The sequence below is a fragment of the Telopea speciosissima genome, chromosome 7 (genome assembly GCF_018873765.1).
Source record: "Telopea speciosissima isolate NSW1024214 ecotype Mountain lineage chromosome 7, Tspe_v1, whole genome shotgun sequence".
Taxonomy (NCBI): Eukaryota; Viridiplantae; Streptophyta; class Magnoliopsida; order Proteales; family Proteaceae; genus Telopea; species Telopea speciosissima.
The window spans coordinates 53,633,783-53,655,164 of NC_057922.1; the positions used below are offsets into that span (position 1 = coordinate 53,633,783).

The 21,382-nt window shown below is 38.4% G+C and overlaps 2 protein-coding genes across 2 annotated transcripts in view; one reads left to right on the plus strand and one right to left on the minus strand.

The window, feature by feature from the left end:
* Window positions 1–1,982: 1,982 nt before the first annotated feature.
* Window positions 1,983–6,109, plus strand: LOC122669110 (E3 ubiquitin-protein ligase MARCHF7). Its single transcript, XM_043865786.1, has 7 exons — window positions 1,983–2,218; window positions 2,337–2,408; window positions 2,802–2,869; window positions 2,954–3,110; window positions 5,124–5,204; window positions 5,334–5,426; window positions 5,953–6,109. Exons 1-7 carry the CDS (start codon window positions 2,081–2,083, stop codon window positions 6,049–6,051), a joined length of 708 nt encoding a protein of 235 aa, XP_043721721.1. The 5' UTR covers window positions 1,983–2,080; the 3' UTR covers window positions 6,052–6,109.
* A 1,778-nt stretch (window positions 6,110–7,887) lies between these two features.
* Window positions 7,888–21,382, minus strand: part of LOC122668108 (DNA mismatch repair protein MSH6) — a 34,461-nt gene continuing 20,966 nt past the window's right edge. The window contains exons 15-22 of the mRNA XM_043864678.1: window positions 19,251–19,413; window positions 17,990–18,279; window positions 17,740–17,877; window positions 15,391–15,470; window positions 15,143–15,242; window positions 12,600–12,726; window positions 8,102–8,598; window positions 7,888–7,984 (exon numbers count right to left, since the gene is read on the minus strand). Of these exons, the coding sequence (XP_043720613.1) occupies window positions 8,348–8,598; window positions 12,600–12,726; window positions 15,143–15,242; window positions 15,391–15,470; window positions 17,740–17,877; window positions 17,990–18,279; window positions 19,251–19,413 (1,149 nt within the window). The 3' untranslated portion in view covers window positions 7,888–7,984; window positions 8,102–8,347. The remainder of the gene's footprint in view (window positions 7,985–8,101; window positions 8,599–12,599; window positions 12,727–15,142; window positions 15,243–15,390; window positions 15,471–17,739; window positions 17,878–17,989; window positions 18,280–19,250; window positions 19,414–21,382) is intronic.

Here is a 21,382-nt window from a genome sequence, read left to right on the forward strand (position 1 = left end):
ACATTGCTTCAATCCTCTTTCGCATGAAGAAGACCCACCAAGACTTGCTACCCCAAAGAAGAAAAGTTTGAATTTTAAAATTTAAAGTGATGAAAAGAACGTTGCTAGGAGGTATAATGTACGCTAGCATCTCCTTGTGTTTGTTTTTTTCTTCCCTATTATGAAAAGAACTTTGCCAGGGTATATAGCGTATACTACACAGTTGGATAGAGAACTCAATACCATATAAGGTTTTTTATTGTGCTCCCTCTCCTACCCTGACCATGTGGGTCTCATGTGAATGATACTGTTTAGTTTAGGAGCATGGTCCCTACACCAACGTGAGGGTCAATGGGAATGCATGTGAAAGCATCAACAGGGGTGATCATTTCACCCCATCCTGTGTTTGGGCGTAGAGGCCATGCTCCCAAACATGTTTCTTTTTCCTTTAAAAAAAAATCCAACAAACGTAAAAGATGAGAAGAGAGATTCTCGAATAGATATTCAAATATATCTTCTTTTTCTTATTTTTTTTGTAAACATCTTCAAGACTTCCAAGTGTACCTTCACTTAAGTAGATTAATACATCCTGTGTTGCATACCACGTAGAAGGGTGATCTGAAAATTCTAACCAATTGATGTTTAGGAAATGATGGGAATTTACCGCATGTCAAATTTCATAAGGAGATTCAATGTGTCTTCTCATACGTAGAAATCCTCCCATGTATGCTCATGAATTCCATTGTAATTCTTCATATTTATTTAGGGGAAGTTTTCATACACGGATGTGTAAGCATGCACGGTCATGTCCTCTCTCACAAAAAGTTGGAAAAATCATAAACCCCCACTCATTAATTAATGCCTTGTACATAGCTGTATGAAATCTTTTCTCTATTTTTAATATATTATTAGGAAATAGAACACTACCTAACCACATGGTTTCTGCGCCAAAACATCATGAAATTATCTTTCAACCTCCAGTGAAATTAAAAAACCCCATCCATTAGGGCAAATCCCCCTTGCACATGTTTTCATTGACCACGCATTGGTGCAAGTGCTTCACAATCAGACAGACATCAATCCCTTGCCCTAAATTATTTTCTTGGCAAACTCAAATTAGTCTAGAACTTAGACAGATACTCTAGAACCTTTGAAATCACCTATATACATAATTTCAGCCCCACTTAAAATACCACATGGCAATTATTGAAGAATATCTTATTCTACTTTCCAATGATTGCTCTCTCCCTTTCTCTCCCTTCCTACTATGACCTCTTGTACTAATATTCGTATAGAGTTTAATTTGGCACGAGTAATGGTAGAGTGGTTAATTGTAAATTAGTTTAGCACAAAAAAAAAAAGAAGGAAGTTTTCATATACAGTCGTGTAAACTGTATATATGAGAGTGGGAGTTTCAAGGCATTAATTAATGGGTGGGGATTTATGATTTTTCCCCAAAAAAAAAAAAGTTAGTTTGCTTTGTCATTTGTGTTTTTAACCATAATTAGCATGATTTTAGTGCAACGTATTGGAATGGGTGTTGGTTCAGTTAGAAACCAATACGGTATTGGATCGGTCGGCATAAATTGGACAAATTTGTCCATAATTCTCCTTTTAAATGGGTTGTTTGATCATTTTACCCTTTGTTTGCACCCTATCACCAATACAATATTGGCGTAGTATCGGAATCGGTCACTTGCAAAACAGATACCTCGATACTTCAAACCATGATTATTAGAGAGGGGTTTGTTGCTTAATGAGCAGAGGAGAGGAGTGTTCAGCTTTACCAAAATAAAAAGACTAGACGAGTGTTCAAAGTTATTTTATGGGTCAAATGTCAAAGGGGATCCAGTGTGGAGTCTATAAGAACCAGTCTCCCATATTTGATTTTTTTTCGCTTCTATTATTACAACTATACAAGTTGACGAATTTTTCAATCTAGAAACCCACCACAAATTGGGTGTGCTCGGAACTTGTGGAATTTGGAATTCTATCTATCTTTTTCTTCTTTAGTATTTAACTTACGATTCACTCTCCAGGCTTCTTCAGACTCTTTCCACAGAAATTAAGAGAGACAGAGAAAGAAAAGAGGAAAACCGATATGGGAGACGAAGTGATATTGTTTGTGGAGGATTCAATCTTATCTTTTTCAATTGCAGAGTGTAGAATTTGCCATGACGAAGAAGTTGGGAGCTCTAAGCGATTGGAAGCTCCTTGTGCTTGTTCCGGAACTGTAAAGGTGGATGATTTGTTCTTAACTTCTTCTTAAGTGTGTGTTTTTTTCAGGCTATATTTTCTTTTTCTTTTTTTTTCTGGATTCAAGTTCATGACCGTTTGTTTGGTTTGGTTCCTTTCAGTTTGCACATAGAGAATGCATACAGAGATGGTGCGACGAGAAGGGTGACACCACTTGTGAAATCTGTCTCCAGGTTTGTATAAACATCAATTCATTCGTTAAAACAGAGCAAGAAAAAGGAAAATCCGTGCCCTTCTCCAGTTTGATTCCTCCCCTCCCCTGTCTTCTTTGTTATCAACGTCAAGTTGCTATTTCCAATTCCCTGTATCCTCTTTTTTCTTTGTTCCTCTCTCCCCCCTGGTTTTGGAACTCTATGATGCGAGGCGATCAAAGTTTGCAAGGAAGGAATTCTGGTTTGAAGTGATTTATTACTGTTTTCTTGATAAAATTTGAGTCTTTTGAGCTCTGTTTCCATCTGAATTTATGCTGAAGTTGCTTTTCTGTGTTTGATTTGGGAATTTTGTATAAAAATTTATCGGCTATTTTCCTTCTAGGCTAAAAATTTTTCCCTTTTCAAAATTTGCAGAAGTTCGAACCTGGATACACGGCACCGCCCAAAAAGGCTCAAACGACAGATGTAGTTGTGACGATCAGGTAAACCGCGTAATCTAAGAACGCGGACACCGACTTACGCTAGTTGATAGATGACTAACCTCAGAAAAAAACAAACTGAAACAGAGGGGGGAGCTTGGAGGTTCCACATCCACTACGGAGACAAGAGCAGGAGCTTCAGAATCCTGGATTAATGGCGATCGTTGCCGCCGAACCAGAATTCTCCGAGTGTTCTTCCGCCGCTGAGAGAAGCGCGTCTTGCCGTCGATTTGTGGTCCTCACGGTAACGTATACCTATTCTCTTTCTTACAATCAAATCAGAGTATCAGATCCTTTCATTCAAATTTAAAATTTGACTCTAACAAAATTCAAATTTAAATTACATATCCACGTGTCGCACATGTGAATTGCCAGATCAGATATTCACAGTTGGTCCCTTGAGATGCCAACTGTGACTTTAGGTGATCCTCCACGTGGTAAAAAAAAAAGAGCCTTCGTTTCCGGGGCATCCCTAACTTGCGGGAATGTGTGGACCCTACTGATTGCTAATAGGACAGCAGGAAAATGCATCGGATGGTAATTATTTAATTACAGTGGGGGACCCACACTGAGATGCTACCTGCACTGGTTACCTGTACACTTTTTTCCGCAAGTTTTGGTTTTGGTTCTCTTCTTTAAGCCTCCAACCATAATTTGATAAACAGATCCGAACACCCAAAGCCTCTTTTTCCTTCTTAAAACTTTTGACGGTCAATATTTACATGGTGAAAAAGGTAAATCAGTACTAGGAGAATGAGAATGTTTTACCAAAATCTTAGGGTCATTATTATTACCCTAGTGCCTACTAATTGGACTTCTGAAACACGGTTTTCTACCCAAAAATCTATTACCCCCCCCCCCCCCAAAAGAAAAGAAGGTTTCTATCGGGAACATGGACCATGGTTTTATTGCACCGTTTTGGAACGGGTATCGATCAACTCGGATAAATTTATCCCTATTCCTCTTTAAAAGTGGGTTTTTTGATTTATCTCTTATCGGCATGGTATTGGGATCCATCACTAGTAAAATCGATACAGGGAACATGATACTGATACCTCAAACCAGCGATACTGGAATCTGACCAATATTGTATCGATGATACTGGAACAATGGAGGATAAGATGGTCTAAAAAAAAATCTTATCTCAATCTATATTGATATCAGCAAAGACAAATACCATGCACTAATATAACCTTGGTCTGAAATACAATGATGGGTATTGGTGAAAGAGTTCTTCACATGGGTGAAAGAAAAATCTCTCAATAATATTTAGGATTAAGTTTCCCTCCACCCATAAAGGATTCATCCACCATTCTAGGGTTTACAAACCCGCGCCTTGAATTTTAGTATGTTCTAAAATACCCAATCAATACCCTTTCCTGCCCTCTCCAGCCCCGCGATGAATGCGATCCCATTCACTGTGAGTGGAGGGAAATTAGATCCTAATATTTATAGCATAGATTATAAATTAAGAGATATGTAACCATTGTTGGTTATAGTGACAGTGTAACTATATAGATTTTGGGGTTACTGAAAGGTGGGGTTGAGATGGTATTATAATATTACTTGTGAGATTATTAATTGCTCTAGCTCTTATTTGATCATGTAAAATGGTTACAACTCAATTTAATTACACATAAAATATCCCAAAAAACGAACAATGTTCATAATCGAAACTGCAACCCTTCACAAAGGGAAGTACTACTAGGACAATTATTCTCTTCAATTCCTTAAAGTATGGTAGTGCGACAGTGCAATAGTGTGGCAGTGCTAGGTGAAGATGTCGACATTTGGCAGTTGCCGCATCTAACCGTCCATATCAATGAGCTCAGATCGTTGGATGCAGTAGTTGCTAAGTGTCAACATCTCCACCTAGCACTGCCGCACTGCCACACTTTAGGAATTGGAGAGGATAATAATCCCCAACCTAGAGATTGGATCACCAATTGATATGTTTAGGAATGACATCTGTCCCAATCGCTACCATTGAGAACGCATGAAGGGACATTTATGAAAGAAAAAAAAAATATGTCATCACCTAACTGGCTAAGTGTACGTGTATAAGTATCGATAGGTGATCCAAACCTGAAACCGCACCATAGTGTTTTACTTTTTTATATATATAATTTTTATTTTTTGGGTAGAAACACCCCCAACCCACAAACACGCACCATAGTCTGATAGTCATAGTGAGTTAGTTAGAAAATGATTACTTTACCGATAATTTGATCCTAATTTCTTCTGTAATGATATGCAGTTTGGAATACTTTTGCTTTTGAGACACTTCCTTGCATTGCTTGCTGGTGAGACAGACCATCATGAATTCCCAGTTCTAACAGTAAGTGTATCATAATAAACACTTTTGAATGGGGAGTGATATGATTTAGACGTAGACTTTTATTAATGTAATCATACTTTGGTCTAATTAATGGTCTCCCTTTCTTATTTTTTCCTTTTCTCTCCTTAGCTACTTGTTCTAAGGGCTGGTGGTATCATTGTTCCTCTATATATAGTGATGAGAACAATCACCGCGGTTCAAAGAATGCAACGGCAGCGTCAGGTTAGTTCCCCATGTTCTTAGATATGTTTTTAAGGCTAATTTTACTGAATGGACCAAGTTTTCCTTCACCTGTAGAGAGACCTCAAGATTGGACTCTTGTGGCACCATTTACGCTTCCATCCTTATTTACAAAATCGAAACTATCACTTCCTAATGCAATCCAATGGTATCAATAGCCATGGTGAAAGAATTCCTCCTACACCGTGAGTGAAGGGAAACCTAGTACTTTCAAAATTAAATTAAGAAGAAAAGCCAAGCCATCAAAGCTCTTGTATTGTCACTACCAGTTTTAAATTATCATCTAAATTGTATCTATTGGGAACAGCCTCTGCGTGAAGTGGGGTTAAGGCTGCGTACATTATGACCCTCCCCAGACCCCACAGTGGCGGGAACCTCGTGCAGTGGGTAGTATGCACTTATACGCCTAAGCTTTATTTCTGATATTCTCCCCTCAAGAATGTTTCTTTTGAAGTGGATATAAACTTGCCTCTTTAGAAGCTCATACATCTTTTTGTTGATGCAGCATGAGTTTGATGGCCAATCACCCCTCCAAGTAGATGAAGATGAGGACAATATTGAAGATGAACACTTGAACCATACTGTCTATACCCAAGTGCACACTTGAATCCTGATGTATTATGCCTATGTTTCATTTTATTTTTTTGTATCATGAGCATTATTTTGATGCTCTTTAGTATACCCTTCCATCTTTTCCTCCACCACAAGCAAAAGAGAAATCTTCTCTGTTATACTATTAAGGCAAAATTTTAGGACACCTCTCATATTTTTTTCTGGATGGAGTCTTCTAGGAGGATCAGAATTTTTTTTTGTAGGGTTGGGGGGGGGGGGGGGAGGGGAGGATTGGGTTAAGCATAAGATGCTACAAAAGGGTTACAAGAACCTACGCAATCCACACCTCAGAATCAGCTTCAACATTAAAAAAGAAATCTAGTTGACCACCTGAACAACCTCCACATAATAAGCCCCGATTGATCTCCCAATTCCTGATTCCATTGATTTCTGTTTCACAACAGATTGGGAGTGGATACTGCTATGTAACACCAGTTTGGTTTCATAAAAAGTCCGTACCCAGTACACGTGGCTCCTGCCACTACGGGGTCTGTGGAGGGTCATGGTGTACAGAGCCTTACACTGGCTTTTCAGAGAGGCTAGTTCTGGTTTCATGTCCCCAGAAATAAAACCGACACGAAATGCCCTAAAAAATTCGGGAATTAGAGCATAGAAATTACCAGTCTGGTTTCATGTTCCCGAATCCATTGATTTCTGTTTCACAGAACAGATTGTAGATACCAACCCTTGATCTCTCCTATAGCATCCCCTTCAAAGCAACAACTTGATCCATGTATACCTATGAATGTTTCTCTTCCTTTGTAATGATAGGATGCTTCTACAGATTAAACACGTTGGGAACAGCATCTGTAATAACTCCTCACCCCCCTTGGAGGGTGATTCAAAGTCAAAACACATAGATTAGGCCTAGGGAACAAACCCAGTATACCTTGTTTAAGAGCATTAACTATGGAGTGTGCTCACTTATAAGTTCTAGCAGTGGCCCTCTAACTCTGTTTGCCACTTCCATCTTATCCACATCTATAGTCTCAATATTGAGCCGAAGGCCCAAGAGTCCCACATGTAATCATTTTGGAGCTTTGCAAGCCTCACAGCAAACATTGCTTCACTGTCCTACCTTAACCAAGGTTATAGGTATCAGTATATATCAGTAGTCGACCGATACTGATATGATACATCCAAACCGGTCAAATTTTCAAAAAACCAATCACTGTTTGGCTGATACTACCGATCTGTATCAGCATCGGGTACCAGCAATACCGATGCATATCAGCCGATATGGCCAATACGATGCCAATTCCTTGATCCATGATCTTAACATCAGTCATGGTATGTAGGAATAGAAAACCAAATAACATTTTATCTGATTGGGGTTTGGAATATGATTTCAGCCATTATGAGATCAGCATGTCTCAAATCATTTTCTCTAAGCTTCTCTTTGGGTAAGAGCTACTTGAATTAACCCCAAGGGTGATAGCTTACTTGGCAAGGAAAGAACTCAATTAAAAAGGTCATGATTTATCCTCCCTAGGGCATACCAATCAACCCCCCCCCCCAAAAAAAAAGTAAGTATATACAACCAATTGATCCATCTTTGTGCTGATCTTGAATGAGAATGGTACTGCATCATTATAATATTATATTTACAATACAATAACACCAGTAAAACCAATTGATCTCCACTGTTTTATCAAGATGCCCAGCCTAGCCTGCTCATGGTTCCCAATTGAATGGATAGGGATCCGATATCATATTAGGTTTGCTCAATGCTTACTGAATACATATACCACGTGGAAAAGGGAGGAGCGGTTGAAGTAGCTTCACAAAAAGCATATCAGAAACATTTTATCAAACCAGTGATGTATTCTGGAGACAAAACATACCTTGTGACACATTATAACTGATTACATGGAAGCATTGTCTTGATTTTTCATCTGTAGAATTTACAAGAGACGATTTTCTCTGCACTCACAAAGACAACCAGAAAAGGGGGTGAGAAGAGGAGAAAAGATGTCAGAGCTCACTTCTATAAGGATGCATTCCAAGGCATTGATCACAAGTTAATGGATAAAGACCTGGCTTACCAAGATATGATGCGCACAGCAATCCCACAAAGTGACCCTGGGCAAAGCCAGCATAATGCTGTAAAGAAGTATGAAATACACCTCCAGTAACAAAATTAGCATCTGCTTAGCAGCTTAGGCTGTGGAAGGAGCCTTTCGTTACCCGAAAAATGAGGAAAAAAGCTCTTGAGATAACCGCAAGCAAATCAATGAGGTTTAGAAACCAGCCCAAAATTCTTAGACCAAATTCCAAAGGAAATCCACAGCTCAATTTCCCTGCAGAAGTAACCTTGCTCTCCGTTGAAATTCAGTGAGCTGTGTAATACCCATGCTCTCACACATTTCATGGCAACTTAAATTTGCAACAATGCAGCTCAAGTCTTGAAAAAAACCAGACATATGTTCATCATGACCTTCTTCTGACAACTTGCATTCAGATTCTTGCCTGTGTTTACCATACGTTGCTTCAAACTCGATTGACATGACTGCAGCTTTTTGAAGTACTGGATCAGGAAGTCCTGAAATCCTGACCAGGGTCAGAACTGGGAACCAATGTTTACATTGAAAATTTTCCGAGGTTGGTATCTTTCAACCAAGAAACAACAAAACTTAGAAGCAAGTTTATCATAAGATTAATCATTGAGCCACTCATATTTAGCTCACCAGAATGTTTCTCACTGTTAAATTGGAGGGGAAAATCTGAGACATGCCACAAGTATCATGCAGAACTGGATATCATCAAAGATTTTTAAATTAGCGACAGCTACGGAACTACCCCTGTCCTGCAATTAATGGGGACTGAAGAGGAGTATGGTACCAGCCTAATATGATTCCAGGTTAGGCTTGGGTTTTCATTTGGTAGGCTCATGTTAGGTTTTGATTTAAAAGCCTGGCCTCCCCACTTCACACTTTTTGATGGCCAGGTGCAGTAAACCAAACACCAACTAACCCACCCTGTTGCTATCCCAAACAGATAAACCTCAGTCAATATCACGAAACTATGCAGTTGTTAACCATCCAATTTACAGAGTATCTCTGTCTCTGTCAGTTATATGTAACTGACATGGTTAGAGCTGCAAATCAAAGATTGAGGCATCAAGATCAGATTGGGATCATCTCATGGATTCGTTCCAGCTGACCCAACCTGACCCAGGATGGATAGGCTAAACCACTGCATCAATCTAATCCCACCATTGGTGGATGACGCAGTATCAAATGAACCTTCATTCCCCTCCAATCCCTCAATCTTTTTCAGGTTGGATTGGTTCAATCTGAACATGACTGAACCAACCAGCTCTTAAGATTGGGTTGGGCTAGCATTTTAGGGCCTGGAGTTGAGCAAAGCTAGGGCTTGGTCACATGTTTATCAGTTCAGGTACAGGTGTTAGCTGCAGGTCCCCAGGATTCCGATCTACCTGACTACTAAATCTTCTGGACTAACAAGGACATTTAGATTTGAGCAGATTTTTACCAAAAATCTACAATGTGCAAGGTTAAATGGGCATGAACTTCTTAAAATTCCAAACCATAACTTCAGTCGGACATGTTTGCCAAATAACCTGTTCATAACCAATACCCCATTCAACAAATCAGAAGACAAAAAGGGTATGAATTTAAAGGATTAGGCACATAACCCACAACCATGCCCATGTTGTGTCATGCCTGATACAAGACATTGGGTAAAATGAAGTGTCCAGGTATCATAGGCTTTCGGCTTTGAGCAGGAGAAATTGAACCCAACCTAAGGATAGGACCAGTTCGGCTTGTTTGAGGTAACCTGACGTAACCTGATCCTGAAAATAGATATAGCACATTTTGTTGGCAAAACTTTTCCTGGATCAGCAAGTCCATATGGGAATCAATGGACTGCCACCTAGATGTGCCACATAGAAGATGTGATTTAGAAACTCCTACCATTGGATATTTAGAAAAAGGTCTGGAATGCCCATGTGCCAGATAATTTGTGCCAGTCCAGAAAAATACCAATTGCCAGGGCAGGTTTGTAAAATTTGCATAGAAGATGAGGTACCGCATAATACATAAATCATAAAGATGATTCGAGTTGGAGCCTTATGAAGTTCAGCAATCTCTTGATCTTAGATTACATCATCTTGTAATGAAACCTAATTGATGCAATTAAGTTGTTTAATTGGGTCTCAGAAGACTTTAATTTGGTCCATAGATGGGTCCTATGGGCCTTGGGCTTTTTATTTTTGGGTTTATTGTTGTAATAGGCCTCTTTTGTAAACCGATATTTGGGGTCTTAATTCTGTAAACAGGATTAAATATATAGAATAATTTGTGAGTCCATTGTGCTGTTGAGTAAGTTTAGTTTAGAAAGAGTCCTTTATAGTTAAGTATTTTGTCTTATTGTTACTCAGTAGCATAGTTGTCACGGCGTCATGGCGATCCAAGTCGGTGGAGGGGTGTCTGATCGATATATTGACACGTCGCCCGCCATGGCGTTGCCATGACGATCATGTCGACCATGGCTGAATTGTAATTAAATCCAAAGTTGAATGGCAAACTAGTAGATAAATCAAGATTTATAAGAGCAATGGCAGAATTGTAATTAAATCCAAAGTTGAATGGCAAACTAGTAGATAAATCAAGATTTATAAGAGCAATGGCAGAATTGCAATTAATCTGAAGTTGTAAAGGAGTGGCAGAACTGTAATTTAATGGAGTTAAAGAGAAAACTGAATGGGTTAAACAGAATAGCAATAGAGAATATAAGGGGTTTTATATAAATAATATAAGTTGTCCTTACTTGCAATTTTAAAAACTTAATGTCTTCTTCAACCTTGCAATAGCACGATAGAAAGAGAGGCAGAGAGGCGGTGAACTGGAGTAGTTCCAGCAGAGGAAACTCCTTATGAAGACGATTCTCCCTGCAATTTCTGGAACAAAATCGCAGCACCAAGGTCTGCCGATCCCAACGAGAAATAGCCCCAAAATTCTACTGGCAACCGAATGGTGAGATCTGAAATCAGATCTGGCGGATGTCTTAGTTGCAGGTTACTAAACCAAGGCTAAAATAGGAGATTTAGTGAAGCAGGGAGTGGGTCTAAGGTTGGGGAAGAAACAAAAAAAATAAAGAAGAAGAAATCGAAGAGGGAAAGAGAGACAGGACGCCATGGCGTAGGTCGATATGCACAGACCTCCAGCGCCATGGCGACGCCATGACAACTATGCTCAGTAGTTTATGTTTGTTTGGAGTCTTCTATAACAAGTATTTGTTTAAGTAACTTGCAGAAACAGTTGCTTATTAGGTTGAGTCTTAAAATCAGTTTATTCAGTTTTTATAAATAGGATTGTAACCCTACATGAATTTTGATAAATGGATTGATTTGATTTTGGATTATTGGTTGTTACCAGTTTGATATTTTCTCTCTCCTCCCCATGATTTCTCTTCTCTTCTCTCTCCTGAGATTTCCCAGCTTCTTTTCTGTTCCTTACCTACAGTTGCAGGTTTCTTTTCTTATCCTTTTCCCTCTTATCTTCTAGTTTCTGTTCTAATTTACAATCCTTAATTTCTTATTTGTTTCAGTTCTAGAATCCTTGTTTTCTGTTTCAATTTCAGGTTTCCTACCTGAAATAAAAAATAAATAAACAAATTAGAACTTCAGATTCTGGTTCTATTTTCAAGTTTTGATTTGAGAACACTGTTAAGCTTTCATATTGTTACTGTTTCATTACATCAGTTCTACTTTAGATTCTGTTTAAAGTCATAAAAAGGTCTGCATTGAATATGGAAATACTTTTTTTTAAAACAGCTAACCATTAAACAGTGAAGTAGACGTACTGCTCTGTCTATTACCTCACACTCCACAGATTCTATCGTGCATTTCTTGTCCCTAACTCCACTCACTACCTGCGTTTTCGGATAAAGAAAGGTCCTCAAAGAGCTCGGTAGCAAAAAGGCACAGCTAAGGAATAGTGCACTCAAATGAGCATGTCATCAAAGAATTTCCAACATTCATTCTCGAGTGGGGAGCGAGTTCAAGACCAAAGAAAGCCAGAGAAGAGAGGTTTTCCTGCAGAATTTTAGTTTCCTACTTCAAGTGGGACTTCACATCTCCCAATCCAACCGTTGGACATCCATCAGGATTTGTAGGAATGTTTATCAGTTTGAATAGGGCACTCAAACAGTCTTTTGACCAAATCAGAGAAGAGAAGAGAGGTTTTCCTGCAGAATTTTAGTTTCCTACTTCAAGTGGGACTTCACATCTCCCAATTCAACCGTTGGACTTCCATCAGGATTTGTAGGAATGTTTATCAGTTTGAATAGGGCACTCAAGCAGTCTTTTAACCAAATCAGAGCCCTTGAATTTCTGATATTAAATTTCTCTTAAGTATGGGTCCTTGTTCTGCAATCGTCCCTTTGGATTTCTGTAGCCTAGTAATTTTAGGTGACCAGAATCGCATTACCAACTCGACTATGTTACAAGGTCCAGTACCTCTGGGTTAGTAATTGGTTTTGTACTAAAGAAAAACATAATATAGTGAAGAGAGATACCTGCCAACCGTGCAACATTGACACCATAACTCTTAGGGCATGCACCAGGCGTTAGCCTATAAAGAAACGTTACTTCTTCCACTCCAACTCCTTTTCCAACTTGACATGCCATATGGCATAGGGACACCTTTAAAAAATTGGAAGAATGAAGGGATCAGAAAGAATTTCTAAAATTCACTACAGATGATTATCAAATGAAATAATATAGATGATCAGAGATCAAATGCCAGGGCATCCACTTCATAAATTAGAAGGCCACATAGGATATGATTTGTCAGATCAAAATCAATGCAATGAGAAGATCACAACTGGTTATGATCATCCAACTCACTAGAAAGGATACGCAGTGGCCCCATCAATTGCTCTTAATCCCCAGTATGATGTCATGGCACAAGCTACACACACACACACAGACACACAGGCACATACAAAAGCTTGGAGCCATGTGGCAATCCAGAACTCACTTTGCCATGACAGGCCTACAATTATAACAACATGCACAGCAGAAAGAAAGAAACAAAAGAAAAATGCATTCACTATATTATAAAAGATTATTATGCTATGCTTGTGAGGGATCACCCAGCCTATTGCAAACTGCATAGCAACACCAAGCTGAATGGTGATTGAAAGGGCTCCAGGTAATGTAGTCCTAGATAGACAAGGGTCTACTAGGAGCCAATCTCACAAATCTGCAGGCCAATTGGGGCAGAATTAGGGTTAGGTTTAAGGTAAAAGGGTTGAATCTTATTTAGTAAAGCTAGGCAGGTTTTTAGGCGTCTAGTGATATTCAACGGAGACCTAGTGACGCTCCAATGCGGAGGAGTGATATGATCCCGATTGAAGGAGCTAAAAGAGCTAGGGGCAGACCTAAAATGACCATAGGAGAAGTGGAGAAAAAGGACATGTATAGGTTAGGGCTTGTTACAAGTATGACCTCGGACAGAACCTACTGGAGGTCAAGGATCCATGTCGCAGACCCCATTTAGCTGAGATTTTCCTGACGGGTTGAACTATGCCTCTTTCCTCCTCTTACTATCATTTTCCTTTTTCATCTCTCTTTTCCCATCTTTTTTTCTTTTTTTTGGGTTAAATCTATGTTTTCCATTTTTTGTTTTTTTTTGTTTTGTTTGGATCCATGTAGTAGACCCCATTAAGTTGGGATAAGGCTGAGTTTGTTGTTGTAGTGATGTAGGATTGATAAGGTTTGAGTGAGGAATTGAAATTCAGAAAATTAGGGTTCGGGTTTCGGGTTTTGGGGAAGATGAATGTGATGGAGTTTAGGGTTTAGAGATGGAGTTTGGACAAGGACTTTTGGTCGATTGTTAGGGGTAGTGAGGGGGAGGTTCGATGTACTTTGGTGAGGTTTGGATGGTGGAATAGGTCTAGGCAGATTTTAGGGATTTGGGGGTTTTAATGGAAGTAGAGGGAATTAGGGTTTAGCTGATGATATGGGGTAGAGGCTAAAATCGAGTGTAAGTAAGGCTATGAAGGTACTATGGTTGAAATTTGAATGTAAACTGATGGGGGGAAATGGGCTGAACAGGAATTTTAGGGTTTAATGGAGCTAGGGTTTAATGGGGATCGATGGAGATTGGTAGGGCTTAGGTTGGAGGATTAAAAGAAGAAGGTTGTTTGCAAAAATCTGTAAAATACTTACTTGAACACTCAAGTCTTCAATGGCAGCAGCTTTGAAGAAAGAACTGAGGTTCTCCCGATCTACAAGATGCAAGGAGATGAAAAGAGAATCCTCCCGGTCTACCAGACGCAAGGAGTCGATTGGAGATCCACCAATCCCTTTCACCTTGATATTACTCACAAGGCAGCACTCTCAAAGGAGCAACACAGCAGCAGCAATGGCAGCAACAGAAAATGAAAATTTTAAAGTCTGAATTGTGGGGGAGCCTCCCACGATTTTATTAATAAATAATATGGCCTAAGGCCCAATCCTATTACAAATCTAAAAGGCTCTCCCTCTAAAAATCGTGGAGGGATGGAATTAAAACACTTGAAACAAAAGATTCCCCAACTACCAATAGGAAATAAGAAACTACAGCCAATAGGATTAATTCACTTAAATTGAACCAAGGTTGAACCAATTCAATTTAAGTTACATTTAAACTGAAAAATAAACTAAGTATAGGAAATAACTAAAGTTGAAATAAACTAAGTAATAAACTAAGGCTCCAAATACTAGGCCCTAATCTTAGGGCTTCTTCTTCTTCTTGCGGGTGTTTGGATCTGCATCACTAGGGCTATGCTTCTGGAGAAATGGTCATTCCCTCTCAAAGAGGATGTTAGTAGCAGTACATTACAAGCAATAGACACTGTAACCTGTCAAAAAGTTACTATAGTCTTATTTCTCTGCAATAAGCTATGCATACATCCATACTCTGATCCCTTTGAGACATTACAATAGATGCATTTCCAAACGTAGAAACATAGCATGGGAGTAAGACACTTGGGCAATGTGTGACAACATGCACCCACAGATGCTATTATCATCTAAGAAAGTAGATTTACCAACTATACGAAACAAGAAGTACCTTGGGATCTTTCTTGTAGTCCACAGATAACCGATGATAGTGAGTAGAAAATAGTCCTCTACATTTTACCCTGTGGATGAAATGCTCTAGAACCGATTCCCTGCCATGGATAGCTTGAATGAGCAAGATATTCCCTAATGGGAATTACAAACAACTACATGGAAACATTAACAAGAATGACTAAAAGGAGGCAGTGTAAGTTAACACATGAATGCATTTTAGGCATATTCTCAAGCACTGACACTCACGCAATGGCTTGCCCATCTGAAGTTGATGTTCCACGTCCAAGTTCATCCAATGCTACTAGTGAATTGCGGGTCGCTGAAGACTGCAGTAAGCATTGAAAAGATGCTCACGACACTGAATAAAATGAGACAGTTGGAGGGAGGATAATCAAGGTGTAAAGTATTGATATGGGTCAGCATATTGAGAAGGTGATTTAAGAGACGTATCGTATCCGTGACGCAACACGGAAATGTGTGGGATACATGCAAAATACAGTTGAAACAAAAAAACACCTTATTATGCAATATGTAAAGAAATATTATGTAAGAAAGTACTGAGTGTATTCAATTGATTATGCATAAGGACGAGGTTTCTTCAATGTTCTAATATCATAGAGAATACACATTTACACTCATTTGCAGTATTTTTTATAAATTTTTTTATTAACTCATAAATAGACAGCAATATACAAAAAATAGAAAAATCAGAAATAAGGACAAGAGATCACGGCTTGCTCGTGTAGCCCCTGCACCAGCGCGGGGGCCAATGAGAGTGTGCAGGGGCATCTGCCTGGATAAGATTTTTTTTATCTAACACAGGGCGGGACAGTATTTTGCGCAGTCCTGTGTCTGGGCACAGGCTCCACACGACCAGGTCGCTTTTTTCCCCAAAAAAATACTACAATCAAAGATGAACATGTATTTCATCCACTACAGACAATTTTTAGATAAATTAACACCTACTAGCATAATTTTTTTCCATCTCTTTTCCTTTTTATTTTTTATTTCCCCGAAAATAGAAAACAAATAAAATTACAACAAACTAACAAAAAAAATACTGCTATTAAAGAACTCATATTTCAACCTCTACAGATAATTTTCAGACAAGTTAACACCTATTAGCATCATGTTTTCCATAGTTATTTCTATTTTTTTCATTTTTTTTTACTAAAAAATAGAAAACAAATAAAAAAATACTGAACTTAAGGAGGATGATAGATCTGATTCCCCTCTATCATATATAATTTTACCAAATCATTAACAAGCATTTTAGCACGTAAAAATTTTCACAAAAGAGATGTCAATTTTTTATTTTGGGAGAAATTTAGGGTTTATATGCACAAATCATCGCAAACTACAGTTTGATCTAACCAGCCAGCATTAAAAGGGAGGTACTTACAAAAACCAGCATTACAAAGGACATAACTCGTTTTTAAATAATCTTGGAAAATTTAGGTTTATATGCACAAATCATTGCAAAAACTTGTTGAAATGGTAAAGATTAGGGTTTTTTATGCTAACTGAGTCCCCCAACTTAGATCGAATAGAAAAACAAGTTTCCAAGGCCTTCGGTTGCTCTCAGTTTCGTATCTCACTGTCTCTGTTTGCAGGTTCGAGTGTATTGAACCTGTACAGGCTATACTGACCCGTATCAGTTCGCATTGACCCATATTGGTCGATACAAGTAAGATACAATATATTTTAATTTTTACGTATTGTATCTAGTCAGTATCATACTAGTGCATTTTTACACATTGTATCTGGTCAGTATCATACTGGTGCCTTTCTGTTTTGCGGGTTTAAAGGAGTATCGAGTGTACTGAACCTGGACTATCGTATCGGTTCGTATAGACCCATATTGGTCGATACAAGTAAGATACAATTTTTTTTTTTTAACGTATTGTTGGTCATTATCATACTGGAGCCTCCTGATACCGAAACATATCAGCCGATACGAGCCAATACAATACAATACGACACTTGATTCCTTGGGGATAATGGAGACACTTTTTCGAAGGAAATTTGTCTTTCAAAGAAGCATTTTCATATACATAAAATGACAAAGAATGACACAAAAACAAAAATTGTATATCTTCCCATGGATTAAAAGGAGGGGAAAATCATCCTTGGATTTAAAAGCTACATACAAAGTTCTTGACATACAGGTCTACTACATATATACTGCTAATTCTATTTCTGAAATGGAGATTGAAGTTGTGTACTTCCAGTGCTACATGACCCACCCACCGGAACATTTTGGACATGAACATTGGCGGGCCATCTCTTGGATAAGCTGTAGTGAAAACTACCCAACCATTAAAGAAGGATTAAAATGAGCAGCCTGAACCATCCTGGTTTAATAGGAACAGCATGGTGTAGGCTTTGACAATATGAAGCGAAATCATACTAAAAATTAGTTTTTTAGGTAACATATCCTATAATCCATAAGTTCCTCCTGGTATTTTTTTTTTTTTTTCTTTCAACAAACTGCAAAAATCTGGCGAACCAATGCCAGACCAATCAAACAGGGAAGCGCCCCCTTGCCAATACAAGAGTCATTGGTTTTCAAAAATGTGATGCTCCAAAACTCACCAGCATAGAAGCAGTTTCTGAAAGTTCTGTAAAAAATGTACTTTGGCCTGCCATAATATGGTCTTTCGCTCCCATTCGAACAAAGATTCGATCAACAGGAAACAGTTGAAAGCTTGCTGCAGGGACATCTGCTCCCAGCTGTCATAGAACAATCAAGTATGAAAATGATTGATGATACATAAACAAACAATACAAATTCATGCAGAGAACTCCACTTGTGCCTTTGTTCCAGAAGAGAAAAGAACATTACTTGTGCCAATATCACAGCCATGCAGACTTGACGAAGAAGAGTTGACTTCCCACCCATGTTAGGACCCGTGAGAAGGATAAAGCTAGCATGTTCAGAACCACCAATAGTAACATCATTAGGTACAAATGTACCCTTGCCTAGAGTATCACTTCTAAGAACAGGATGTCCTAAACTCTTCGCAGACAAGCTTGGAAACTGGCTTGAACATGATGAAGCTAAAATAACTGGTCGGCACACATTTCCTTCATAATAGTCACTTGCAACAGCTAGACTGATCAAAACATCCAGTTCTGTAGAAAATACCAGTCTATCGTCAGTCATCCAAGATGACAAGATAGTGAATACCTTTTTCAGCATCAGCATTATTTCTTTTAATTGCACCCTTTAATTTCAAAGTACAAATAGCTTGCAAGTACAGCAACAAAAGAGACAACAAGGCATAAAAATCATACCATATCTAGGACTGCTCAATCATAAGATACCCTTCCTCACAAGCAACATACTGTTAAGATGTTATAATAAAAGCACGGGGATAAAAAGAGCATCCCAGTGCATGAGGCTCCCACTACTGCAGGGTCTGGAGGGAAAAATTTACACAGCCTTAACCCCCTGCTTTGCAGGAGAGGCTGTTTCCAAGTTTTGAACACACAACCAACGGGTTGCAATAGCAAAAGCACCGTGTGACATGATACCGTGCAATAAAAGCACGGGGATAAAAAGAAATAAATTCCTGACATCAGAAGTCTGCTACACTTAGGGAGAGAGCACCATGTGACATAGACCGTATCTTGGCCATACAAGCCAAGACAACTGTTGTATAAATAGGAGACTTTGGAAGACCTTTTAGAAACAACCGATGTGGGATAAAAACCATGATGCAACAATATAGAAAAAACAGAAAACATGAAATATCGAGTCTTAAATGCAAGGTGAAAACGATATTGGCTTTACATTCTCAACATCACATCAAACTCGGATTCTTCTGAAAATGAACTGTTAAATCAATAAGGGAAGCTCTGTTCTAAAAAATGCAGAGGTAGTGACTGACAGTCAGGAGTTCTTTTCAAAGCCTCGACGAAGTAGCTGAACTAGCAAAACAATACAAAATTTGAGGATAAAGGTGTTACAACAAACACACAGAAAGTACTACGCATGCATATCACAAAACTGCACCAAAAGTATGTAGCTATATGGTCAGCAATACCAAATGAATGTAAGAACAGGCGCCCATTGCAAAATGTGCAAGACAGGATATATGTACCTGCAGTTACAGAAATCAATTGCCTCCACTGAATATGATGCACACAGAATTGCCCAATCAGCTGCTGCAGAATGCTTTTCAATTTAGTTTCCTTCTCAGCTTCAGCTTGAGAAAGCTCTCCCAGTAACTTTTTAATTTTCGGAGTCCAGTACCTGAAGAATCCCTGCATTTCCAATGTTGGTGTGTGTACATTTTGGACCCACATATACAGAAACATGTCAACAAACAGAAGGTAAAATTATAAAAACTAATTGAAATTTAAATGACAGAAAAATAGGCACGAATACACATCTAAAATTCACCATACGATCATAAAAAACTATTTAGAATGGTAAGCAAAACTATGGCAAGTTATCCTTGTGTCATATTATCTATAAGCTCTACAAGTCATTGTGAACCAGATAAAATTTCAGTACTTCCATATAACATTATCCAAGCAAATAACATAATTGAGTACACCTTAACAGACTAATATCATGTGAAACAACAATGCAGCTACAAGTCACCTTTTCTTTTTTTCCCATAGGAAGCTTATATCTCTTGATATAAACAAGAAAATTTTAAATATGAAAGTAGCCAAGCATTGTTTATAATATGAAAGTTTCAAAGATAGTGTAATGGCTTCTGTAAATAATAGAAGAAGAGAAGAAAGAGAACAGAGAGAACCGAGTCTTTTGTGTAACCTCTGGGGGTTTCAACTTAGTGTTGAAACTCCCATTCAATTCGATATATAAAAACTAAAGAGCACCAAGGACATAACTGGAAATAAAGAAATAAGAAACAAAAATTAAATGACTAAACTACCCCTCACCTATCTCAATATTAGTGCTAGCGCAAGCCAGCGCTAATAACGAGACTTACAAGTCTCGATTCACAGCTTCAAGATACGTAACAGTTTTACAAAGAATCATACAACTATTGCTAGAATAAATATCATTTAATTTAACAGTTGAACTAAAAGTATAAAAAAGGGCATACCCAATGCACAAGGCTCCCGCCACTGCAGGGTCTGGGGAGGGTCATAATGTACGCAGCCTTGCCCCTGTTTTCACAAAGAGGCTGTTTTCAGACTCAAACCCGTGACCACTTGGTCACAATGAAGCAACCTTTACCGTTGCACTAAGGCCCGCCCTCTTGAACTAAAAGTATGACATATCTAATTTAAACATTTAATCCAAATCTCCAACAACCAAAATGACCAGCTTGACAACTAATAAGAAGCAAGGTCCTTAACTCTTTCCCTCCCAAAGCTTTAAACGCAACCAATCTCCAAATCATCTTGGCCACTACCAAGTAACCCTCTACAAAACCTATCCAATAGTTCTAAACTACGGGCAAGGACACTGATAAGGCAATCCAGTATGGATATCAGGTGTCTGACATGTCACCCTTAGTGAAAATTATAGAGGGTTATATAGAAAACAGAAGTGTCTCTGTCAATGTTTAGCATGGATATGGGTGTCCAACAAAAAAATTTTGATAAATTAGCTGTCCATGTGATATAGGTTCCGAACTGCATATTAAGAAACCTAAAATACCAAAGAAACCTTAATTTCATTGATTAACTATAATTCCCCTCTTACCATAGCATGTGCACCTTGAAACTTACCTGGGCCAAAAATTAAATTCCAAATTTCTAATAATTTATTCGTGAGAACTAACAGAATTAAAATGAATGACAGAATATACAAGCCACACAAGCAGAATCCCAATAAATGTATCAATTATCAGAGGAATGCAAACATCTCTAACATTTCAAAATGAAGAGATAATTTAAAGTTGGTTCCAACCATTTGCACATGACAATCCAATATAAGGAAACCTCCGTTTTCTGCCACACAGTTTCCAGTTTGTCCTACATCGGTTTTTGGTTGATTTTGGACATTAAAAAAATTCATCAGATATTGAAGCTCATTACAGGTGAAAGCTCACCCATGCCAAAAAACCTGTGCATTTAGAGTCATTTCCCATACAAATGTGGAGCTATCGAGAGTAGGGGACAGATAACCAACATGCTTTGTGCACATGGTATATCTCACCCAAGATCTTCAGTGAGATCCCATTTAATACACACCATAAATAACATAAAACCAGGCATTTGAGTACATTCAGAGGCAAAAGCCAAGATAATG